Here is a 23,459-nt window from a genome sequence, read left to right as displayed (position 1 = left end):
TCTTCCCCAAATTTGCTTTGGAAGATGGAGACGCCCTCTGGGACACTGTGGCAGGTTGTGGGTTCTGAAGAGGGGAGGAAGGAGCAGCAAAACCTGCCCACCCTCCTAAGAAAGCCTCCACTGAAGCCAAAGGCCTGTATTTTAATTTACTTTTGCATCTGCTTGTCATAAACAAAAGCTGTTTCTCATTTTTAAGGAGGTAGCAAATATAGCCACCCTTCATCGTGCATAGTTTGTTACCGTCTGTCTCCCACCCTTCAACCATGCGTACCTGAATTCCAGATCCACAAGAATCTTTCCTGCTGGATACTGCAGCATAGTGCAACCTTCGTTTCAGGATATTTCTCACTTTGCTGGGGGAAGACGAAGAAGCTACAATGAGCTCCTTTGAGCAAATATACAAACACGCATATTCCCACTCGTAAAATGAATCATCATAATTTCAACTTTTATTGGAGGGCACAGAGTAATAAAACCTGCTCACCATACAGAGCAAATAACATCTTTTTATATTAGGCACAGCTTGTAATCTGAATTCAACCAGTGCTTTTTAATGTTCAACAAATTCCTCCAGATTAACTTCTGCTTGGAGCGCTCACAAGCACAACAGTGTGACCTTGAAGAGGCTCACTTTTGGACAGTGTCGAACCTGGCGCATGCAGAGATTGATGTGGGAAGAGAATACAGTAGTGCTGAAATCTCTCCTTCTTGGCCACTGGAGAAGAGCAGCCAGTCACTGAAGCTCCAAAGATGGATTGGCAACGTGATTTTGAGTAAATACAAATCAACCGAACCGCTGGCCAGGAGTAGGACCATTTTGAAGATGGAAAGTCAATATGTTCCCATAATTTGGGTTTCTCCGTTTTCGTTATTTATTGTTTTCTCATATATCACGCTTCTTCTTTGGCTTTGCCTCTAGCAATGAATCTATAAAAGACATGCTATTTAGTAGAAGTGCTGGAATATTCTAGATGTGCCTGGATTTTCTGCTTGTATTCTGCAGGCCATGGATGCCCCAAATGGTTCATGTTGCTTCTGAAAGGGCTTGGTTAGGATAAGACCTGACCTTGAGGTCTCTATCTCCAGAGATTATGACTTTCTATTTATAATATTTTCCTTATCTAAGACAATGGACAAATATAGGCAATAAGTTTATTAGTACAAAATGGAAGAGATGGGAAGTCATTCATTTATGAGGAATATTATGATTTTAAAATTACATCTTTTTTGTGTACAGTAATACTTGTCGATCTATGATCATAATAACTACGAACAAACTCTGAAAACAAGAATATGTATAATTGCAAGATGTAAAGTTATGATGTAAAGATATAATAAAGGAAAAACTAAAAAAGGGGAAGAGATTATGACTTTCAAATGAGAATCGGGTCCTCAAAATCTAGCAAAGCAAGGCATATTAAAATGGAGCAATGTTTAATGTGTCTGGTCTGAGCAGAACATATGGAACAACAAACTCTGGACCAAATCATACCTCTTCAAAACAGACACAAAATAAACCAGGCTTCTAATATGCACATGTTTGTATGCAATTTTACCTAATGTACACATCTTTGCAAAGCAATTTTCTTAACATAATGAATTTGTGTACGGTATTTCCACTAAGACACATTTATACGCAGAATTTACTCTACTATACGCATTTTTGTACGCATTACTGGACTGGAGAACTGCGTTGCAAAATTCAGAGACGTGTGAATTTCGAAGGGCGGTTGGGTTTTGGTTTGCATATTGTCTTGTAAAGTGTGCATTAAGTAAGATCATCTACAAATGTGAACCAAATTCCTGTTCCCCATCCCTAGTCCCTGCATCTTCTCTTACATCCATTTCTTGCTGCAAGTAGCTTCCTTCTCTTCAAGAACGTCAACAACGTCTTATTTATACTAGAGCGAGCAACTGAAATATCAGATGATGGAGCTATATGTTTATATGGATAAGATTTCAATATGTAGGCAATATAGATTCTCTCACTTGTTCATAGCCTGCAGTTTTTATTACTCCCCACAGACTTTACATAATTTTGGCATAGCTCCCTCTTCATTATGTCATGATTAAGGAGTGGATGCAAGGTCATTCTATCATGTATCGTTGGAGTCAATGTTTGGATTGTAAAAAAAAAAAGGGGAGCTGTGTTTGGATATATGTCAGCAGTTCTATGGGCTGTTTTGCACATTAGGCATTTTCTACACCCAAAAAGTCTGTTTACAACAAAGGTGGCATACCTTTGGCATTCCAGATGTTGCTGTATTACAACCCCCACCACCCTTGACTGTTGGTTATGTTTGCTGGATCTGATGGGGTTGATGGGGTTGTGAGGTTGTGTGCCTGCAGACTGTCTTGCCAGAGTGGGGCATGCTCTAGTTATCTCCCGCTTGGACTACTGCAATGCACTCTACGTGGGGCTACCTTTGAAGGTGACCCGGAAACTGCAATTAATTCAGAATGCGGCAGCTAGACTGGTGACTGGGAGCGGCCGCCGAGACCACATAACACCGGTCCTGAGAGATCTGCATTGGCTCCCAGGACGTTTCCGAGCACAATTCAAAGTGTTGGTGCTGACCTTTAAAGCCCTAAACGGCCTCGGCCCAGTATACCTGAAGGAGCGTCTCCACTCCCATTGTTCAGCTCGGACACTGAGGTCCAGTGCCGAGGGCCTTGGCCAATGGCTAACCCAATTTTCATCCTTTGATCAGAACACATTCTGATGGAATAGCCTCTGCAGTAGCTTCACGTACCAATTTATTCATTTCATTTGTTTTGGCGTATGTATCCCCCACCTAACAATGAAAGTTATCAAGGTGGCTTGCAAAGAAACAGGGTGAAATAGACAAGTGATGCCATTGTTACTTGAGTGGAGCAAAAGCATGCCGAGACCACATAACACCAGTCTTGAAAGACCTACATTGGCTCCCAGTATGTTTCTGAAAACAATTCCAAGTGTTGGTGCTGACCTTTAAAGCCCAGACGGCCTCGGCCCAGTATACCTGAAGGAGCGTCTCCACCCCCATCATTCAACCCAGACACTGAGGTCCAGCTCTGAGGGCCTTCTGGTGGTTTCTTCACTGGGAGAAGCAAAGTTACAGGGAACCAAGCAGAAAGTCTTCTCGGTGGTGGTGCCCGCCCTGTGGAATGCCCTCCCACCAGATGCCAAGGAAATACACAAGTGTCTGACTTTTAGAAGACATCGTTCAGCCCAGACACCGAGATCCAGCTCCGAGGGCCTTCTGGCGGTTCCCTCATTGCGAGAAGTGAGGTTACAGGGAACCAGACAGAGGGCCTTCTCGGTAGTGGTGCCCGCCCTGTGGAACGCCCTCCCATCAGATGTGAAGGAAATAAGAAGCTATGTTATCTTTAAAAGACATCTGAAGGCAGCCCTGTTTAGGGAAGTTTTTAATATTTAATGCTGTATTATTTTTAACACGTGATTGGAAGCTGCCCAGAGTGGCTGGGGAAACTCAGCCAGATGGGCAGGGTATGAATAATAACTTCTTCTTCTTCTTCTTCTTCTTATTATTATTATTTGGAGTTCAGTAACAGCTGGGACCTTGCAGGTTAACCACACCTGCTTTAAAATCCAGCCATTTTTTGATGTAGCTGTTTGATTTGTTTGATTATATTTCTGTGCTGCTTACATGCAATAAATGATCATGCAATAAACATGATAGAACAGCACAAATGCAGCCTAAATTATACGAAATGATCAACAAATCAGCAGTGAAACAATTATAATCTACCAAACACTGCTAATAAAGCAACAAATAAAAAAATAAGCTAAAACATCACAATTAAAGCAAAATTCGTATTATATTATTAACAAATCAATACGGTATTTATGTACTCGTGGCCAGATATCACCCCCAGCCATTCTGTATGGGAAACCCAGAATCGTGATAGCATTCTGTCCTCTTGCGATTTCCAGCAGCTGCCATTTGGGGAAATGGTGTAGAACAAAACCATCTTCCAGAATGGCACCATCGATTGTGGTGGTTTGTGTTGTGAGGGTATAGGAGAAGAGGGTTGTAAAGTACTTTGGATATTGCAAGTGATATAGGAAAGAATGATGGGAAATATGAAGCAGTTAATTATTTCTAGATCGAGAGCTGACCTGAGCATCATAGTCTGTTTTCAGATGGCAACTGGGTGCAGACTGAGGAAGTGTGTGCGGCGTTGCAATGTGGGATGTTCTTGTTCGGGATTCCAGCTGGCCAGTTGTGCTGTCCATTTCTTGCTTGTCCCTCCCTCCCATTTCCATTTCCTCCTGCCAATAGTTGGTTAGCATTCTGTGCCCATTGAGCACGCTCAGTTCTTATTAAGCTCCTCCCCCATACTTCTTCAAACTTTGCCTGCTGATTTCTCCCCCCTTGTGTGTGGATGGTGCCACTTTTGCCACATGAAGACCAACCCTCGGAGAACGAGTTGACGGTTCATAAACAGCAGGGGCGGAGACGTTTCTCTCAAGTGCCATGTTTCCTCAGGAGTAAGTCGTTGGTGGCATGCTGGCGGTGGGCGGGAACGAAGCCAAAGGCGGGCAAGGCCAAAGCATGCACTTTAACTCACTCTTTCATCCTTTATAAAAGGTAAAGGGACGCCTGACCATTAGGTCCAGTCGTGGCCGACTCTGGGGTTGCAGCGCTCATCTCGCTTTATTGGCCGAGAGAGCTGGCGTACAGCTTCCGGGTCACGTGGCCAGCATGACTAAGCCGCTTCTGGCGTACCAGAGCAGTGCACGGAAACGCCGTTTACCTTCCCGCCGGAACAGTACCTATTTATCTACTTGCACTTTGACGTGCTTTAGAACTGCTAGGTTGGCAGGAGCAGGGACCGAGCAACGGGAGCTCACCCCATCACGGGGATTCGAACCGCCAACCTTCTGATCGGCAAGCCCTAGACTCTGTGTTTTAACCCACAGCGCCACCCGCGTCCCTTCTTCCATCCTTTATAGCTAACAGCAAAAGTGTTTTTGATGGTGGGCTCAGTCCTGCACTCATGGAGAGCAGGCAGGCAGAGTGGTTTCCACATGGTCCTTTCATGTTGTTGTTGTTGTTTAGTCGTTTAGTCGTGTCCGACTCTTCATGACCCCCTGGACCAGAGCACGCCAGGCACTTCTGTCTTCCACTGCCTCCCGCAGTTTGGTCAAACTCATGCTGGTAGCTTTGAGAACACTATCCAACCATCTCGTCCTCTGTCGTCCCCTTCTCCTTGTGCCCTCCATCTTTCCCAACATCAGGGTCTTTTCCAGGAAGTCTTCTCTTCTCATGAGGTGGCCAAAGTATTGGAGCCTCAGCTTCAGGATCTGTCCTTCCAGTGAGCCCTCAGGGCTGATTGCCTTCAGAATGGAGAGGTTTGATCTTCTTGCAGTCCATGGGACTCTCAAGAGTCTCCTCCAGCACCATAATTCGAAAGCATCCTTTCATAGCCCTACTCTTTCCAGCTGCTTCTCTTCTGAATGTACCACAGCTTGGCATCGCCATTCAGTTGGGTGTGTGAGGAGGCCCATCTGCACCCTATTGCCAGCACCCAGTACCTCACCCTTCCCCAAGGCCCCATGGTGCAGAAGGAGTGGTGAACGCAGACAACATAAATGGCATGTGATCATTTAAGGTGAAGGAACACCCTGGTTGCAACTGAATGGCCCTGCTGAGTCATCCATCACTTGGAAGAGCAGCGACGTGCCACACACCTTGGCAGAACCCTAAAGCTGGTCTGGCACCGATATTATCCACCTTCCGGTTACTGGTTCAAGACCTTTCTCTTCTGCCAGGCATTTCAAGTTATGTTTTTTATTGGGCTGTGCTGGGAAAGATGGAAGGTAGATTGTGCTGCACTGTTTTATTTGAATGCGTTTCCCCGGTTTTTATTGTGTTTTAAATTGTTGTGACCCACCCTGGGATCATCTACGATGAAAGGCGGGACAGAAATTTTATAAATAAGCAAATAATAGGGCTCTGTGGGAAGCGTACCACACCCTCCTCTGGGCGGGTGCAGAATTACACTCTCTTGGGATGGAACATGCGACCCAGCAGAGACCAGAATAATTGGATGGCGATGCGGCGCTTAGATTCGGCTGGGAAATGTGTTTTCATGGAGCCCGTTTTTCTATCTAGCCAGAAGTATCGAGGCATCCCTTTTGATTTAGCCCAAAGAGGCAAGATGGAGTTATTTGATACAGACAAATCTCAAGTCATTTTGTTTTGCAGTTTCCTGTTACTCCCTCCTAATATCTTTTCATTAGCTTTCTGGTTCCCATCCTCTCACTCCAGGGAAATCTTTGAAAGATAATTGGCATCACCACCATCAAGTCTTCCTCTGACTTAATGTTTTCATAGCTGGACTATCGCTTTTCAGCACTCATATAGACATCCATATACGTATAATCCCTTTCACCTAGATGTTTAAGGAATTGCCCTTTTCTCCTTCTCCAGCGGGAGTTCTCAATGAAGTTGAGGTAAAATGGACCAAATATGAGGAAAGCTTGCCAGCAGAAGATTTTCCCTTGTAAGGGCAGAACCCCAGTTAAAGAGATGGTATTTCTTCTACAAGATCCCCCACGGGGAATCTAATTAAGATAACTACCTACATGGAGAATAGGCTGATGAGCTGTTTTCTTAAATTAAGAAAAATAACCAGACATGTGACCTGGTTATGTCATTGGTTCAGAAATGCAGTGAGCCATAGCTTGCTGGCGCCAGAAGGTGGTACAGCTGGGCTATAAAGCCAATATAGGATCCACTGCCCCTACAACGGAAAATGCAACATGAGAGAACTCCTCCAAAATTAGTGATGAATGGGCATTTCATGGGTGCTTTAGCTGAGATTCCTGCATTGCCAGGGGGTTGGACTAGATGACCCGTGGGTCCATTCCAACTCTATTTCTAGGAATAGGGTTAAAATTAGGGCCCATTTTTACCCTACCCCTTTTTTACTCTTGACACTCATTTACAGTGCAACCCTCACCACGTCTGCTCAGAAGCAAGTCCTATGGAATTCTATGGGGCTTACTACCAGGTTAGTGGGGATAGGATTGCACCCTAATGACTGAAGATTGTAATGGGAAAACCTATTGGTGTTTCACAACTTTCTGACTAGTTGCGGGACCTTAGCCAGACCTAGCAGAGTAAACGCAGAATCCATGGAAGCAATTGGCGACTTGGCTGCAGACAGGATAGACGAAGCAGGAACCAGGAACTTGTAGTTAGGTGTTTATTATATACAGTGGACTATTTACAGGAACAGACACGGATCTTATGCTAGCTCTCTCTGACACGACTCTCAACTCCCACACTGAACTACTGAAACACTGAACTCCTGAACTACCAGTTAGTAGGCCATTAATTATCACTCCCTTGAGAGAGCTTGACCAATCAGGGAGCGGTCTCCATGCCTCTGTTATCACCAGGCAGACTTACTCCTTCAGATTGCCTTCTGGCTGTCTGCCAAACCTTAACTGACTCTGTGTGAGTAGCTGCACGTACACAGTTTCCCAACAGATTGAACTGAACAGGCCCCATTTGCTACGAAACCAATGCTTACCCTTGCATCTACCTCCATTTTCCAACTGCCTCTAGAATAGAGCATGAAAGGATAGCCCTGATGCTGCTTCCCTAACACCAGGTAAAGTCTCTGCGTGACATCACCACTTTGCACTTAGCACAGTATCCCATATGGTTAGCATTACTCAATTAGTTGCAACTAAGTCCCATAAAACAGAGGCTGGCTTCTCAGAAAAATAATCTGCCGAACGAGAAAGTGCTTATATGGAAACACAAAGGGGTGGGACAATTGCAAAGGAAGAGTCCTCCATAGCCTCACTTGTCTACACAGGGTTTAAATGCCTGGCTTGAGTGTTGAAAGAGTATCACTTCAACACTCTTGTGGCTCTGTCATTTTGTAGTGCCACCTCCTAGTCTAGCTGCTTCTAGTCTGGTGCATCAAGGCTTTGTGTCTGAGTGCTGAGTGGTGGATTACAATGTGTAAGCGGGAGCTGCAGGAAATCTTAGAAGTGTTCCCTCACTTCTTAACAGGAGTATTCCTGTTCAGCTTCGTAGCCAGCCAACCATTTATTCCTCCACAATTCTCCATTCAACACCCATCCACCCTGCCAAGTTTCCCGTTGTTTCCACCAACTGACAGTTAACGGTCCGTGGCTACTGCTCACGCACAGTCTTCACTGGGCTGCTTTTTAGGGTGGGTTTTCTGTGTGCGGCCTCCCTTAGATTTTCTTTTTAAAAAGACTCCTTTTGCATGCTTCAGAGTTTCCCTGAGCATGCTGGTGCCTCCGCCTGACTTCTTGATGGTACCATTCTGGCTACAATTGAAATACTTGATTGTCACTTGTACAACTTGTATACAGTGAGATTACACGAGCACCCCACACTCAGCTCTCTTAGTCTTAATTCCCCTCGTTTACTGATGCACACCCACCAAACCCGAACTCAGTTGCCCTGTTGATGTCTTTTCATTCAGCAGCCTAACAGCCCACGGATAGAAGCTGTTCTTTACCCTGTTGGTGTGACTAATCATGCTTCTATATCTTCTGCCTGAGGGCAGGAGATCAAGAAAGTGCCGGCCAGGGTGTGAATCATCCCTGAGGAATTTTCCTCACTCTCCTAAGGTGATCAAGGCTTTGGAAACTAAGCCTTATGAGGAATGGTTGAGGGAGTTGAGTATGCTTGGCCTGAATAAGAGGAGACTAAAAGGAGATATGATAGCCATCCAACTATCTCAAGGGCTGTCACATGGAGGATGGAGCAAGCTTGTTTTCTCCTACTCTGGAGGGTAGGACTTGAACCAATGGATTCAGGTTACAAGAAAAGAGATTGCAACTAAACATCAGGAAGAACTTTCCGACAGGAAGAGCTGTTTGACAGTGGAACAGGCTCCCTCGGAAGGCGGTGGACTCTCCTTCCTTGGAGGATTTTAATCAGGGGTTGGATGGTCACTTGACATGGATGATTTAGTTGAGATTCTTGCATCGCAGAGAGTTGGACTAGATGATGGTCCCTTCCAGAACTACAGTTCTATGATACTATGGTTCTATAGCATGGTGTAATGGTTAAGAGCAGTGGACTCGTAATCTGGTGAACCAGGTTCGCTTCCCCGCTCCTCCACATGCAGCTGCTGGGTGACCTTGGGCTAGTCACACTTCTCTGAAGTCTCTCAGCCTCACTCACCTCACAGAGTGTTTGTTGTGGGGGAGGAAGGGAAAGGAGATTGTTAGCCGCTTTGAGACTCCTTAAGGGGAGTGAAAGGCGGGATATCAAATCCAAACTCTTCTTTTTCTTCTTCTTCTTCTTCTTCTTCTTCTTCTTCTTCTTCAGTCGTACCTTGGATCCTGAACACCCTGGAACTCGGACATTTTGGCTCCCGAATGCCGCACCCGAACATCCAACAGGGCTTCCATGGCTTCTGATTGGCTGCAGGAGCGTTTTGGTTTTCGAACGTTTTAGAAGTCAAATGGACTTACACAACTGATATGAAATTATACCACCTTTGAGGGGATCCAAAGCTTCGGCCCAATTTCATGCCATGTAAAATGCAGTATACAGTGGACGCTCAGGTTGCAAACGTGATCTGTGAGGGAAGCACGTTTGAAACCTGCAGCGTTCGCACCCCGCAGCGCTGCGTCTGCGCATGCGCAGGTCACAATTTGGTGCTTCTGTGCATACGCAAAGTGCGATTTAGCACTTCTGTGCATGCGCAAGTGCTGAAACCTGGAAGTAACCTGTTCCAGTACTTCCGGGTTTGGCGCGGTGCGCAACCCAAAATCGCACAACCCGAAGCGTCTGTAACCTGAGTTATGACTGTAATTGACAAATAATTTATCTGCAATCACTCTAACCCCAGCAAATGTTTCCATTGTTGGTTTATTCCTTTTGCCCTGATCCTAATGAGTTTCAATAGATCACAGGATTGGATCTCTAACCCATGTGACAGCTTGGCTCTGGTTATGTCCCATTATCATTATTGTGCTTAGTTATTTGGGTGCCTAGGAACAAGTTGGCACCATGATTCAATACGGTGAACTCAGTTGTCTTTCCTTCTATGTAAGCGAGTTCATAGTTGTGGTCTTGGAAATGTTATCTTAAATCTTTCCCTTTAAATACCTTGCCTTTTGCCTTTAAGACCCATTGCACGGTGTCTACTAGTCCTTGGTTTTTGTGTGAATGAATATTGTTTGCTCTTGCTACCTTGAGCCTTGCCTTGCCTAAATTAGTTCTTGTTAGCAGAAAAGCTACAGCCACAGCATTTTTTCAGCCTGCGCAAGTAGGAGGAAAGGTAATTTTCATTTATTTCCAAAAAAATTATTACATTATTTTATTAGCTCTTTAAAATTTATTTAAATTCTTTACTTGAAAAAAGGGGGTATCGTATTTTAATTAGTAACAGTGTCAAAAGAGAGCTAGATTAATTATTGGAAATAACGCCATCCAGATGGTTTTAATTTTCACAGCAGGGAACCGACATCTTTTTAAGGTGATATTTTTCAAATTAAAATCAGCCTGGGTATTACTCATACTTGTTTTAGTTTGAGGGTGAGGTGATGTATCTTGTAGTTTTGAAACTACCCAGCTTTCATGGGAATGTTTTGGAAAAGGGAGACAAATGTGAATTTTAAAAGATGCAGACCTGCTTTACATACATGATTGAAATCCACCATTTGGCTCAGGAGGCAATGGGCGATGGGAAACCTTTTTGTCGTTATGCTTTGTTGTTGAATCCCTAGGACAAAGTTCAATGAAAGTTGTTTTTATCTGACAATCAACATTATGCATAGCACAAAGACTGTATTCTCTCCTCCCCCCTTGACATATGAATACAGAAACATGAGAGGACAGAAGCCAAGAGAATAACGAGAATACAAAACTGCCTTATACTGTCTACTCTGGCTGGCAGAAGCTCCCCTGGACCTCTGGGAGATGTCTTTCTCTTTGGCAAAGGTCTTTTCCTGCTCCCTGAGAACCTTTAACAGGAAATTCTGGGGGTCAACAGAACATAGGATCTCCTGGAAGCACATCACCTGCTCTGCCACAGGACTGTGGCTCCTCACTCTCGGCCCTCTTACTAGGGCTGGACCAAGACATTTTGATGCCTGAGGTGTTGGGTGATTGACAGGTGCATAACCCCACCCACCCGACAAACATGGTCTGCAGGGTGTGCATGAGATACCGGATTTTTCGCTCTATAAGACGCACTTTCCCCCTCCTAAAAAGCAAGGGGAAATGTGTGTGTGTGTTATGGAGTGAATGCAGGCGGGAGGCTCTGCACAGCGCTCCCCTTAAAGAGTCCTGTGCAGTATGTGTGAGGCTCTTGGGGGCCTTTTGCTGAGGAGGGAGAAGGGCTCCTCAGGGAAAAGCCCCCAAGAGCCGCACACACACTCTGTGCACTCTTTAAAGGGAGCGCGGCTGTCCATAAGCCACGACAGCCAGCGGGATCACTGCGCAGCATTCCCGCTTGCTGTCCTGGCTTCTGGGATTCAGAATATTTTTTCTTGTTTTTCTCTTCCAAAAACTAGGGGCGTCTTATGGTCTGGTGCGCCTTATAGAGCGAAAAATACGGTATGTGCCCCTTGATCTATCCTATGCCAACCAAGGTGTCACCTGAGGTCACAGTACCCTGCGACTTCTAACCCTGTTCTTTCTTATTAGTACAGTCGGAAGTCGAATGGAATACGTTCCGGAAGTCTGTTAGACTTCTGAAATGTTCAAAAGCCAAATTGCGGCTTCTGATTGGCTGCGGGAAGCTCCTGCAGCCAAACAGGAGCCGTGGGAGCCCCGTCAGACGTTCGGGTTCCAAAGGAACTTTTGCAAACCGGAACAATCACTTCTGGGTTTGCGGCGTCCGGGAGCCAAAACGTCCGAGTTCCAGGGTGTTCAGGATCCAAGGTACGACTGTACAGTGGTACCTCAGGTTAAGTACTTAATTCATTCCGGAGGTCTGTTCTTAACCTGAAACTGTTCTTAACCTGAAGCACCACTTTAGCTAATGGGGCCTCTCACTGCTGCTGCGCTGCTATAGCACGATTTCTGTTCTCATCCTGAAGCAAAGTTCTTAACCCGAGATACTATTTCTGGGTTAGCGGAGTATGTAACCTGAAACGTATGTAACCTGAAGCGTCTGTAACCCGAGGTACCACTGTATTCTTATTATTTATTACATTTATATAGTGTCCTTCATCTGTAGATCTTATGGTGGTTCACATTACACTGTGCCAAGCGGTGTTAGAACAGCAGCATAACAAGGTTTCTCCAGTGCCTTTTTTAAAAAAAATACAAAGTAAAGTGGGATGCGGGTGGCACTGCGGGTTAAACCACAGAGCCTAGGGCTTGCCGATCATAAGGTCGGCAGTTTGAATCCCCACGACGGGGTGAGCTCTTGTTGCTCGGTCCCTGCGCCTGCCAACCTAGCAGTTCAAAAGCAAGTCAAAGTGCAAGTAGATAAATAGGTATCGCTCCAGCAGGAAGGTAAACGGCATTTCCGTGAGTTGCTCTGGTTCGCCAGAAGTGGCTTAGTCATGCTGGCCACATGACCCAGAAGCTGTACGCCAGCTCCCTCGGCCAATAAAGCGAGATGAGCGCCACAACCCCAGAGTCAGCCAGAGTCAGAGTTATCTACTTGCACTTTGACGTGCTTTCAAACTGCTAGTTTGGCAGGAGCAAGGACCAAGCAACAGGAGCTCACCCCGTCGCAGGGATTCGAACCGCCGACCTTCTGATCGGCAAGTCCTAGGCTCTGTGGTTTAACCCACAGCGCCACCCACATCCTGTAAATCTTATATTAATAATCCAAAAATTGAGAGAGCTATGTACAAGATCTACTCCAGAAGCCACAAACAGAGAACTCATTCAAAATGTGTCCAAAAGGAAGATTCAGTCTTTCAAGTTCCTTTAGCCAGGCTCCTGTAGATATCAACAAAAGTAAGTTTGATCAAACGAAGTGTCAGCAATCTTGTGCTCAAGGGTTAGATATCAATGAGGATAAGTTTGATCAAACGAAGTGTCAGTGATGTTACGCACAAGAGTTAAACAGGGTGCCGGCGTTTGTCACCTGTTTCGCCCATGAAGAGTCTCCGGCTTCTTCAGTAAAATCTTTCTCACGGTTTTGATATATTTATAAACATTCAAGCCCATATGTTACATTTCTTCTTAGATTAAGTTACAATATTTTATTTCTTTCTTCAGGAAATTCTCCCTCAAGATTTTGGTGTGTTTACATACGTTCAACTTCATATGCTAAGTTCTTTCTTGACTTAAGCATTTATTCATTTACTAAGCTTTGGAGCAGGGGCTGGGTAGGAATTTTTTCCATTTGGCAGATTGGCTTTAGCCGCTTAGTTTTTGCCTACCCCCTTAGCAATCGTCACAACTTCGTAAGGTTTGGCGGTTAGGCATTGGTTTATAGAAATGTGTGGGAGGGGAGCTCTGGCCATCACCTGCCCCTCCAGAAATAGGGTATTCCAGTAAAGGAATCTGGGGGTGCTGGATCTTGTCCGAAGTCCGCTTGAGGGGCTAGGGCCATGCCAGGACTCCAGGAACCATGGAGTGAGCTTCAGTTGATCTTCACTGGTGTTGCTCCCTCATTTGGTTTATACCCTTTCAGACTGCCTGCCAGAGAAGCAGGAGTCAGTTATAGTACCTGACCAATGCCTAGGCCAATATCACTCAATTTGTTTTGTAATCAATAAAGTTGTGGCCTGTATTTTGGCCAAAAACTTAAACTAAAATTATGTGTCTGTTTGAAGTTATTTACTTGGGGGCCTCAGGGCGCAACATAGATGCTCTGTCTCACCTCACAAGATTATGTGAAAATGGGTATCTTCTTCTTCACTCATTCGCTCTATGACCCGTCTGGTAAATGCCTGTTTTCTTCTTCTTCCTTTCCAAGCCCAGCTTCTAGTGGAAACAGACACATTTGGCAGTCAAGTCCGGATCAAAGGGAAAGAGACAGACTTTTACCTTTGCATGAACAGGAAAGGCAAGCTAGTAGGGAAGGTAAGTGTTTTCTATTAATTCATTTGTAATACGAGCGTTACCTTCAGCAGTGACTGCGAACCCCATAATGATGTGTTCTGAACTTTGCCTGTCAACCCCAAATGAAAAGCAGGACTTGAGGAATGTGGAATTCTTAAAGCATTCAAGCCTTTACTTTTAAAAAAGGGGGAGGGAGAGAAAAAAGAAACCCCCCTAACCCATAAAATTAAGTACTGTGGCTAACCACTGGGGTTTTATTACTGATTTCTTTGGGTACACACAGGTTTCCATTTTACAGTTGCATAAATTGATAAAAGATGTGTGTATCTCTCCAAAACAATTGAGAGCTTGCGTTACATGATATAAATCTCTCCTACCTTGGTGGTTTAAATAAATAAATAAAAAGGCACACAGGCATACATAAAAGGAACTGTAGTCTCGGGTTTTTTTGGGTTTTTTTGGCGATCCCTGAGCGAAGAGTAAAAATAAAATGCCATAAAGTTAATATTGCAATCTTGAGATCTTATTAAGGATGGGCTTCGTGGTTCTAGCGTTACAGAAATATTTTGGTACCTTTGATCCTGCCTCCAGCAGATGCATGCAACAAATGACGTAGCATTTGCCTACGGAGCCGAGCATCTTTGCTGGTATTAGATTTAAACGAATTCACTTGTTTTCGTCAGTTTCACTGTTTCCCACACACCGGCCTTGTTGGCAAGCCTAGAATTTGACACAAACAGAGGAGGGGGGAATTTTAAAAAATGCCCTCCTTGGCTACTACAGTGGTACCTCGGGTTAAGAACTTAATTCGTTCTGGAGGTCCGTTCTTAACCTGAAACTGTTCTTAACCTGAGGTACCACTTTAGCTAATGGGGCCTCCCGCTGCCGCCGCACAATTTCTGTTCTCATCCTGAAGCAAAGTTCTTAACCCAAGGTACTATTTCTGGATTCGCGGAGTCTGTAACCTGAAGCATCTGTAACCTGAAGAGTCTGTAACCCGAGGTACCACTGTACTCTTAGGATGCCGTATAGCTGGCTCTGTAATGGTCAAAATGCTTTTGTAGGTGAATCAGGGCCAGTCGGTCCATGAGACAAGGTGAGGCAGTTGCCTCAGGTGGCAGATCTGCCACTGCTTGCCTCTGCAACTGCCTTCTCTGTAACCTGAGGGGTCTGTAACCCGAGGTACCACTGTACACGGAATTAAAACTTTTAGCATTGCCATCATGGTGAGAAAAATAAAAGGGCAGGGGTTGAAGTGAATTTATTTTTGAATCAAGAAAGGCCTTGGACTGCAAACTACATTCCCAAATAGAAACCAGGTGCCAGAGCTGTTGCAGTGGGATGTTATTGGCTTCTGAGGAGACAGCTGTGTGAGATGTGTCTCGCAGTATTGAACCCGGCGACCTATTCTCATGCCAGCTGGACTAGCTATGGGCTTTACAGATGATATGTACAATCAGTGACCAGCAGTGGCCATAGGATTTTACTGGTGATGCATTATCTATTGTTAACCCACAAACCTCCGCTGGCTTGTACCGCTGCTGTTATTGCCTTAACATCCGGGGTACCTTCGATTCAAATCTGGTTTTGCAGGGCACCTCTGTTGCTGCTGCTGTTTGCATTATGGGCAAAGGTCAGAAAACACCCTCCATCCAAACAAATGAAAAACAGGATTTTAGCCACACTTTTGTACACCGCCCTGGGGTCTTTCAGTGAAGGGAGGTTAAATATTTTGCACAATAAAAGTTTGGGAATGGCCAGATTTCCATATGCCCGATGGTCTCATGATGTTTTCAAGTTCCTTGTATAATTGAAATACTTGTTTCCAAGCTTAAAATTGAAAATGGGGTGCTGTATGAAGTGTCCAGGGGTAGTATATTCAGCTACAAACAGTGGAATAGCAGCTGGTGTTAGTATAGGTTAGCTGTTGCGAAATGCAGATCAGAGGACACGTGGCTTTAGAAATGGAAGGAATTACAACATTTTAGTTCAAAGTCTCCAAAGTGAAATCTTTTAATTTCATTATTTGAATCCCAGCCAGGATGTAATTCTAGTTTTTAATATAAGTGGAAGGTTTTGTTCCTTCCATGTGACTTTTTAACGGTGTCAAATTATAAAATTATAAGCCTGAATTGTGTGTGTGTGCGTGTGTGTATCACATTAGATTATTTTTCCCCCACACCCCCCTTATCCTACCGAAATTGCTGACAAGTTCATAAAACACATTGGCCTGAGGAAGAGGGTTACTGTGTGAACATTCCATTTTGGAAGGAAAATCTCTCCTTCCAGATGCATTGCCCATTATTAACAGCTTTTTTTAAAAGAAGAAGAAGAAAAAAGAGAAACAAATATTAGCGATACCAAAGGTTATGTTTTCAATTAGTATCATGGTTTCAGTTCTTTTTGTGGCAATAAGCTTGAGTAACTGCATTTTTAATATACCAAATGCTTTCTAAACAGCCAGTAAACCCCTGGATGCAAGTTTGTGCCTGTGTTATGATACAAATATTTAAGTCTACCCTGGGAGCGAAAGAAACCCATAAAGCTCTTTTGCAATCACCCCGGAGTGTTCGCTTGCCAATAATGAAAAACTGCGGGCTGTGATTTCCCTTCCCCTCCCTCGCATTTCCTATCGACTTACTCTGTGTAACTCTTAACTATATACCAACACATGCCATCTGGCTTTCTTCTCCTTCTCAGCGAACATCTTTGGACGCTCCCCGAGTGGAAAACCTGGTTTGAGTTTAAAATCTTTGTTTCGTATAATCATCTACAAAGGGTATTACAAATGAGAGCAGGTTGTTGTTATCCTCAATTTGGGACGTCTGACGAAAGTTAACCGTTTCAAAAACAGGGGGTGCTACTTACCTTGAAGCTTGCTAGACTGACTGCCCAGGTGTGAATCGTTGGACCTCAAAGGGCTTTCTTTCTTTCTTTCTTTCTTTCTTTCTTTCTTTCTTTCTTTCTTTCTTTCTTCCCATCTTTCCTTTTTCGAAGCTAATTTACATCTCCACCAGCTAGCTCTTCTGTGCCAAGCCTTCCAATGGAGCCGTCTCAGGATCCTGGAATGTAATCTCCTTGGAGTCTCTCCCCCCCCTCACCCCCCCGTTCATTATTGTTTGTCACTTCGCAGCTCGATTTGGCTATAATATTACGAACAGGATTCTAAATCTGTTTATTGTATGTTTGTGTTCCGTGCATACACACAGCTGGTCTACATTAACGGAAAAATGTAGCCAAATCAGCCAACGTAGCAAATATAGCTAGTGTAGACAAGGCTAATAGTTTTAAACATGAGCGGGCTACTCAAGGTCAAGGCTATATATCATTTCGTTTATTCCAGTTTAAATGGAGGCAAGCCTGTCTGCACTGCCTGTTCCCCCTCTCTCCAATATTGAAAACATACATTTAACATACATTTAAGGGAGCTGGGCATGTTTAGCTTGGAGAAGAGGAGGTTAAGGGGTGATATGATAGCCATGTTCAAATATATAAAAGGATGTCACATAGAGGAGGGAGAAAGGTTGTTTTCTGCTGCTCCAGAGAAGCGGACACGGAGCAATGGATCCAAACTACAAGAAAGAAGATTCCACCTAAACATTAGGAAGAACTTCCTGACAGTAAGAGCTGTTCGACAGTGGAATTTGCTGCCAAGGAGTGTGGTGGAGTCTCCTTCTTTGGAGGTCTTTAAGCAGAGGCTTGACAACCATATGTCAGGAGTACTCTGATGGTGTTTCCTGCTTGGCAGGGGGTTGGACTCGATGGCCCTTGTGGTCTCTTCCAACTCTATGATTCTATGATTCTAACCCAACCCTCTTAAGTTTTGATTTTCATGTTGAATTTTGCATTTTTTAAAAAAAGTAATCTTCCAACACACATGCAAAATACAGGAAAATTGCTGGAATAATTGTTACCCAGAGGTCCTATGCTCAGAAAAAAACCGGGCATAAGCCCCCAAGGGCTGTTTTTAAGGCTGCACAGTCCCTGTGTTCGGTCTGTATGGAGGGTTTTCAGGTATATCCTGCTGGATGGTCAGGAATAATATATTTCTTATTTCCAGCAAGTTGTGTCTGCTTCTCTGTAGGACTTGACCATCATTGGTTAACTAGGTGGGAGCTATCCTGGAATGATGGGCTGCTAATCAGATTTATATGATCCACACCCTCTGCTAATAATGTACAGTATTCAAATATCATAGAAGCCATGGCCTTCCTAGAATTTTGGGACAGGAGACTAATCCCCCCCTTTCTTTTTAAAGCAGAGCTCCTGTTTAGCTAAGAATGCCATCAACCCTATGATAGGCTAACAGGCCATGTTCAATTGCTAGGGGCCATCGATTTGTCTAGGAGAGGCATAGGCAAACTCGGCCCTCCAGATGTTTTGGGACTACAACTCCCATCATCCCTACCTAACAGTACCAGTGGTCAGGGATGATGGGAATTGTAGTTCCAAAACATCTGGAGGGCAAAGTTTGCCTATGCCTGGTCTAGGAAGTTTGGAAAGGGAATGCAGAGACCCCAACAGCATCTTGGAAATCACTGTACTAGATAAGGCCAAATTGCCCTTATCCAAGGCAAGGGAGAAGCAGACCAGTAAGGAAGCAACACAGATCCAGGTTCAACAGCTCAGTGGAGCAGGCAGCTGGAGCCCTCCTAAGGAACAATCTCACCAACCAGCCAGGATGCCAGGGGCACTTATTCCTCTTTTTCTGAGATGCCAGAGGATTGCAAAGCTTACTTATGACTCATCTGAATGATTCTGGGAAATATATAGTTCCCTGGAAACTATAGCAGACCAGAATGCTAGGCTCCAAGGAAAGATAAGGTTTGATGGTGCATCAGAACCTGCACTGTGATACCATCAGTTTGGATCTGGTGGTGGGTGGTAGGAGCAAGTTGTCTGCCTTGGAGCTGTCCGTGGTGCTGCAGTTTATCTCCTGTTCTGATATCTAGTTTCATATGAAACCTTCTGTCTCCAGCTGCCCTTCTTTGACTCCCTCACAGCTAATCAGCTCTGAATTGCTGCTGCTTACTACAAATTGTGTGTCCCATGTAGCTCCACTTGGTCCCCAGAGGACTTTGTTCCGCTCCTGCAGGCATCAAACGGCCAAGAAAGGACACTAGGAAACCTTCAGTAGCTCTGTAGCAAATACAGTCAGTAGGCTGTGACAATACACTAGGTTCCTTTGGGAGGAATGGTGGAATAGAAATGTAATAAATAGTAACAGGTTTAGTAGTAGTAGTAGTAGTAGTAGTAGTAGTAGTACCAATTTCACCACTATATTTTAGGTCAGCAGCTTGGGATCCAGAAGCTGAAGTATTGCTGAACTCCGTTGGCTGAAAAACTAGAAATCAGACCTTGGATATCTCTCAAAGACACTAGTGGATTATTTGGACAATGGACCTTTACTGGCTAGCTCTCCAAATTTACTAAATGGAATAAAAACACCCCAAATACTGGTGCTTTCATAGGTGGCAAGTAAGTGATTTGGGGGGGGGGATAAATAAAAGGGTTCCCTTCTCAGCACAATCATTTCCATTGGAATGACCGTATCAAGGAGCTTACAGACTTTTCTTCTAGTTTTCTGGTTGTAGGGTTTTGTTTTGTTTTGGTCTTGCTAACTTCTTTCACTCATCTATTTTAAAATATAATGCTAATATATATGAAGGAATTGCGTTTACATTATGCAGCACACTGTTCCCACGCCAAATTAGCTCCCTAACTTTCTCCATATCTGTTCAAGATTTCTTTAGAAGCCACAAGGACTTGAAATTCAAACCATCCAGGAAATCACCTTAATATTTTCATTATTTTTTGAGATAACTTTGGAATTTTAAATGTTTTATTCTTTCCACCCTTCCCTGCATCTTTCATGAGCAGTTTTTCCCCTGCTCACATCAAGGCCTGAAGCACATAAGTCACTCACTTTGCATGGTCTGAACTTGAACTCACTATACAATGAAAACAGATGAAGCAAGGTTTTTGACTGGGAAACTTTAAGATTTTCTGGTGAGATAACTGCTTTCCAAGCCAATATACATTTAAAGTTACCAGAGAGTTGCTACAGTAATACCAGATGGTGGGGATCTCTGTAGTTTTGGAGGACCACAAACAAATTGTTGCTTGATGCCAAAGACTACGCTGGCTAAACTTTAACACTGACTCCTGCCAGAAGCGTTCGTCGAAGGGTAGTAGGGATTTGAGATTGTTTACATTGCAGCTTTAAAATGGAGGCTCTTTTGCAGTGTGTGTGTATTAATACAGAAAGCTTTCATTATGGAAACCCAAAGAGCAATCATCCCTTGGAAAGGAATGAGCATGATCTCCTGCTTAACATGGTTGGGTCTACTGCCATGTCTGTGCACATCAAATTAAAAGGTAAAGGTAAAGGGACCCCTGATCATTAGGTCAAGTCTTGGACGACTCTGTGGTTGTGGTGCTCATCTCGCTTTATTGGCCGAGGGATTTGGCGTACAGCTTCCGGGTCATGCAGCCAGCATGACTAAGCCGCTTCTGGCGAACCAGAGCAGTGCATGGAAACGCCGTTTACCTTCCCGCCGGAGAGGTACCTATTTATCTGTACGCCGGCTCCCTCGGCCAATAAAGTGAGATGAGCGCCGCAACCCCAGAGTCGGTCATGACTGGACCTAATGGTCAGGTTTCCCTTTACCTTTACCTCTATTTTTTATTTTTGGCCAGGATTTGGTGCAAATTGCAGGCATGGTCACCCTGTCTGAGGGGATGAAGTCTGGCATATTTCAAAAAGATAGGGCAAACTTTACCATTTTAGGGAAAACAGAAATCACATTCTCTCCCTAGGTTTTTAGGGGGGGGGGCAGCTGAGGATATGTGGGATTTCTGGGTAAGAAACCTTCCAAAGTCCAGACAAAGAAGTAGACCACCCCAATTGTCTAATTAGGTACTATGGAAGACTACCCTGAATATCTCAGATTTGCCTCGTTATTTGGGGGGACACAGAGCCAGTGCACCCCCCTAATACCTAGATCAAAATTTGAACTTGTTCAGTTTATTGCAGCATCACTAAAGGAAACATATGGAGCAAGTAAAGGTAATAGGATTTTTCACACACTCCACTGCTGAGATTTGAAAAGCTGCGAATCATTCTATCGGTGACTGTAAAATTCAGTGAAGGCATCCATTCTTTCAGGGCATATGTTTCCTCTGTTAGTTGAGCGGGATTTTGATCGCGTATTTTAAAAATGGAAGTTATTAATGTATATAAACAATGACCTTTCTGTTGTGGTTGAATTCCAATTTGATTACTCTGCCAGGTAGGTAATTTTTAAAATGCTACAAAATGTCAATCTGACATGCAGTAGAACAAAAAAAAAAAGTAAATATTTAAGATTTCTGCTAAACTGTTTTATATTATCTTCAGTTTGTGCTGTCTTCAAAGCACTTCAGATTTTGCCGAAAGATACTGGTGGCAGGTTTACTGAGGGTAGGAATTTCGCTAACTCAGCCAAACCATGGACACAATTCTCTTCCCATTCCGACATCTCACGGTCCTTATCTGAGCTCCATCTTCAATGAACGGGACTTTTAATGATATCAGGGGCAGCTTTTCACATCAGATTACTGGAGGCAATAGAAGGAGCAGATCACAAGGGACATAGAAGTGAAGTGGGCAGACTTCAGGCTTTCCAGATCTGCTTTGGGGGTTTTGTTGTTGTTTTTTACCAGAACCACAAGATCTACCAATAAGGGCCAGGCATAAAAGAATTAATGAACAGGATGCCTTAGAGTATACCCTGAGCCTTAGGAATTTGTTTTCAGTACCAGAACTGAACTGAGCTCATTGTCATTCCACACAGAAGTCTGTTTCTGGTTAGCTGCCCTCATTTCAGCACTCAACTGGGGGAGAAGTCATTTTGTTGTTAAACTGTTGGGAGTTAGGAACCCTTGCTGATCAGCTGAAGACCTCCCTGAGTCCTACCAGTTGATTCCGATCTACGTTAGGAGAACTAACAGTAAGAGGTCCAAATGAGGCCTCAGTTGTGTGACCTCAAAAATGGGGCTAAACATCTGTCTGTGCAGCCCTGCTGTACCTGTTTTGCCTTAGAGTGGTAGTGCCTGAATAGGACTTTTTAATACCGTATTTTTCACTCCATAAGATGCACCTGACCATAAGACACACCTAGTTTTTAGAGGAGGAAAGCAATAAAAAAAATATTCTGAACGAAACAGTGGATGTATGATTTTTGTGGTTCATGCTGTGGCCACAGACATGATATGTGACAGTGAGTTTGGGGTAGCCCAATGCAAAAATCCTAAGAATCCATGTGGATCTGTGCTTTGTAACCACCTTTTTGCACCATTGCGGCCCCACGAAACAGTGGATGCATGATTTCTTTGGTACAGGCTGTAGCCATGGACATGCTATGTGATCTGATGGTGAATTTGGGGTGACCCAATGCAAAAATCCAGAGGATCTATGTGCTTTTACCTCCCCCCTCCCAGGCAGCCTCCTTTATCGCTAGCGTCCCTTATCTCCCTCCTGATCGCTTGCCGATCAGCTGCTCAGCGGCTTCGTTTCAACACCCCCCTTCCGTCTTTCTTAAAAAAAAAGCACGATCTGCTTTTTGCCCCGGGCAATTCAACTCCAGGGACTACACATTTGCTCCATAAGACGCACAGACATTTCCCCTTACTTTTTAGGAGGAAAAAAGTGTGTCTTATGGAGCGAAAAATACGGTACTTCCTATCTTGGAGTTTGAGAAGATTGCACTTCCTTTGCCCTTCTCTCTTCCTCATTCTACATTCATCGACAGAGCAATTTGACTACAGCTTAAGAGTAGCATTTTTCAGTGGTGGGACACTGTTGTACCAAGTTTTTCTAAGAGCTGTTTGACAGTTGAATGGACTCTCTCGGGAGGTGGTGCCCTCTCCTTCATCAGAGGTGTTGAAGCAGAGGTTGGCTGGCCATCTGCCATGGATGCTTTAGTTGAGATTCCTGCATTGCCGGGGGGTTGGGCTAGATGACATTTGGGGTCCCTTCCAAGACTATGATTCTATGGGTTCATGATTATAAGCATCTGGGGGATATTCTTCAGTCTGATTGTAATCAGCACATGGATTCGGCACAGATCCCATTTCCCTGATTTCTGCCTCCCATTCAACTGGCCATTAGAGAGAGAGTTTGGATTTGATATCCCGCTTTATCTCTACTCGAAGGAGTCTCAAAGTGGCTAACAATATCCTTTCCCTTCCTCCCCCACAACAAACACTCTGTGAGTTTAGTGAGGCTGAGAGACTTCAGAGAAGTGTGACTAGCCCAAGGTCACCCAGCAGCTACATGTGGAGGAGCGGGGAATCAAACCCAGTTCACCAGATTACAAGTCCACCCCTCTGAACCACTACACCATGCTGGCATCTGTTCATTTAGTTATTCCCTCTGTTTCCCCCCGGTTTTGTTAGAAAACGTGGAGTTGTTTTGTTGTGCCAGTGTGGTGT

At 44.3% G+C, this 23,459-nt stretch overlaps 1 protein-coding gene and 1 long non-coding RNA gene across 6 annotated transcripts in view; one reads left to right on the top strand and one right to left on the bottom strand.

Moving 5' to 3' along the window:
• The window catches only part of FGF18 (fibroblast growth factor 18), a 145,698-nt gene that overhangs the window by 110,866 nt on the left and 11,373 nt on the right, over positions 1–23,459 (top strand). For all 5 annotated transcript variants that reach the window (XM_083606731.1, XM_083606734.1, XM_083606732.1 and 2 more), the window contains one exon: positions 13,900–14,006. In XM_083606731.1, the coding sequence (XP_083462857.1) occupies positions 13,900–14,006 (107 nt within the window). The remainder of the gene's footprint in view (positions 1–13,899; positions 14,007–23,459) is intronic.
• On the bottom strand, positions 300–17,037 carry LOC310759561. The gene is made up of 3 exons (XR_014546413.1): positions 16,854–17,037; positions 13,804–13,907; positions 300–353 (listed from the first exon to the last, which is right to left on the bottom strand). It is a non-coding gene; the product is annotated as an uncharacterized lncRNA (long non-coding RNA).

This window comes from Podarcis filfolensis (assembly GCF_964270895.1).
Source record: "Podarcis filfolensis genome assembly, chromosome: 3".
NCBI classification, from domain to species: domain Eukaryota; kingdom Metazoa; phylum Chordata; class Lepidosauria; order Squamata; family Lacertidae; genus Podarcis; species Podarcis filfolensis.
This window is presented reverse-complemented; position numbering and strand designations above follow the sequence as displayed.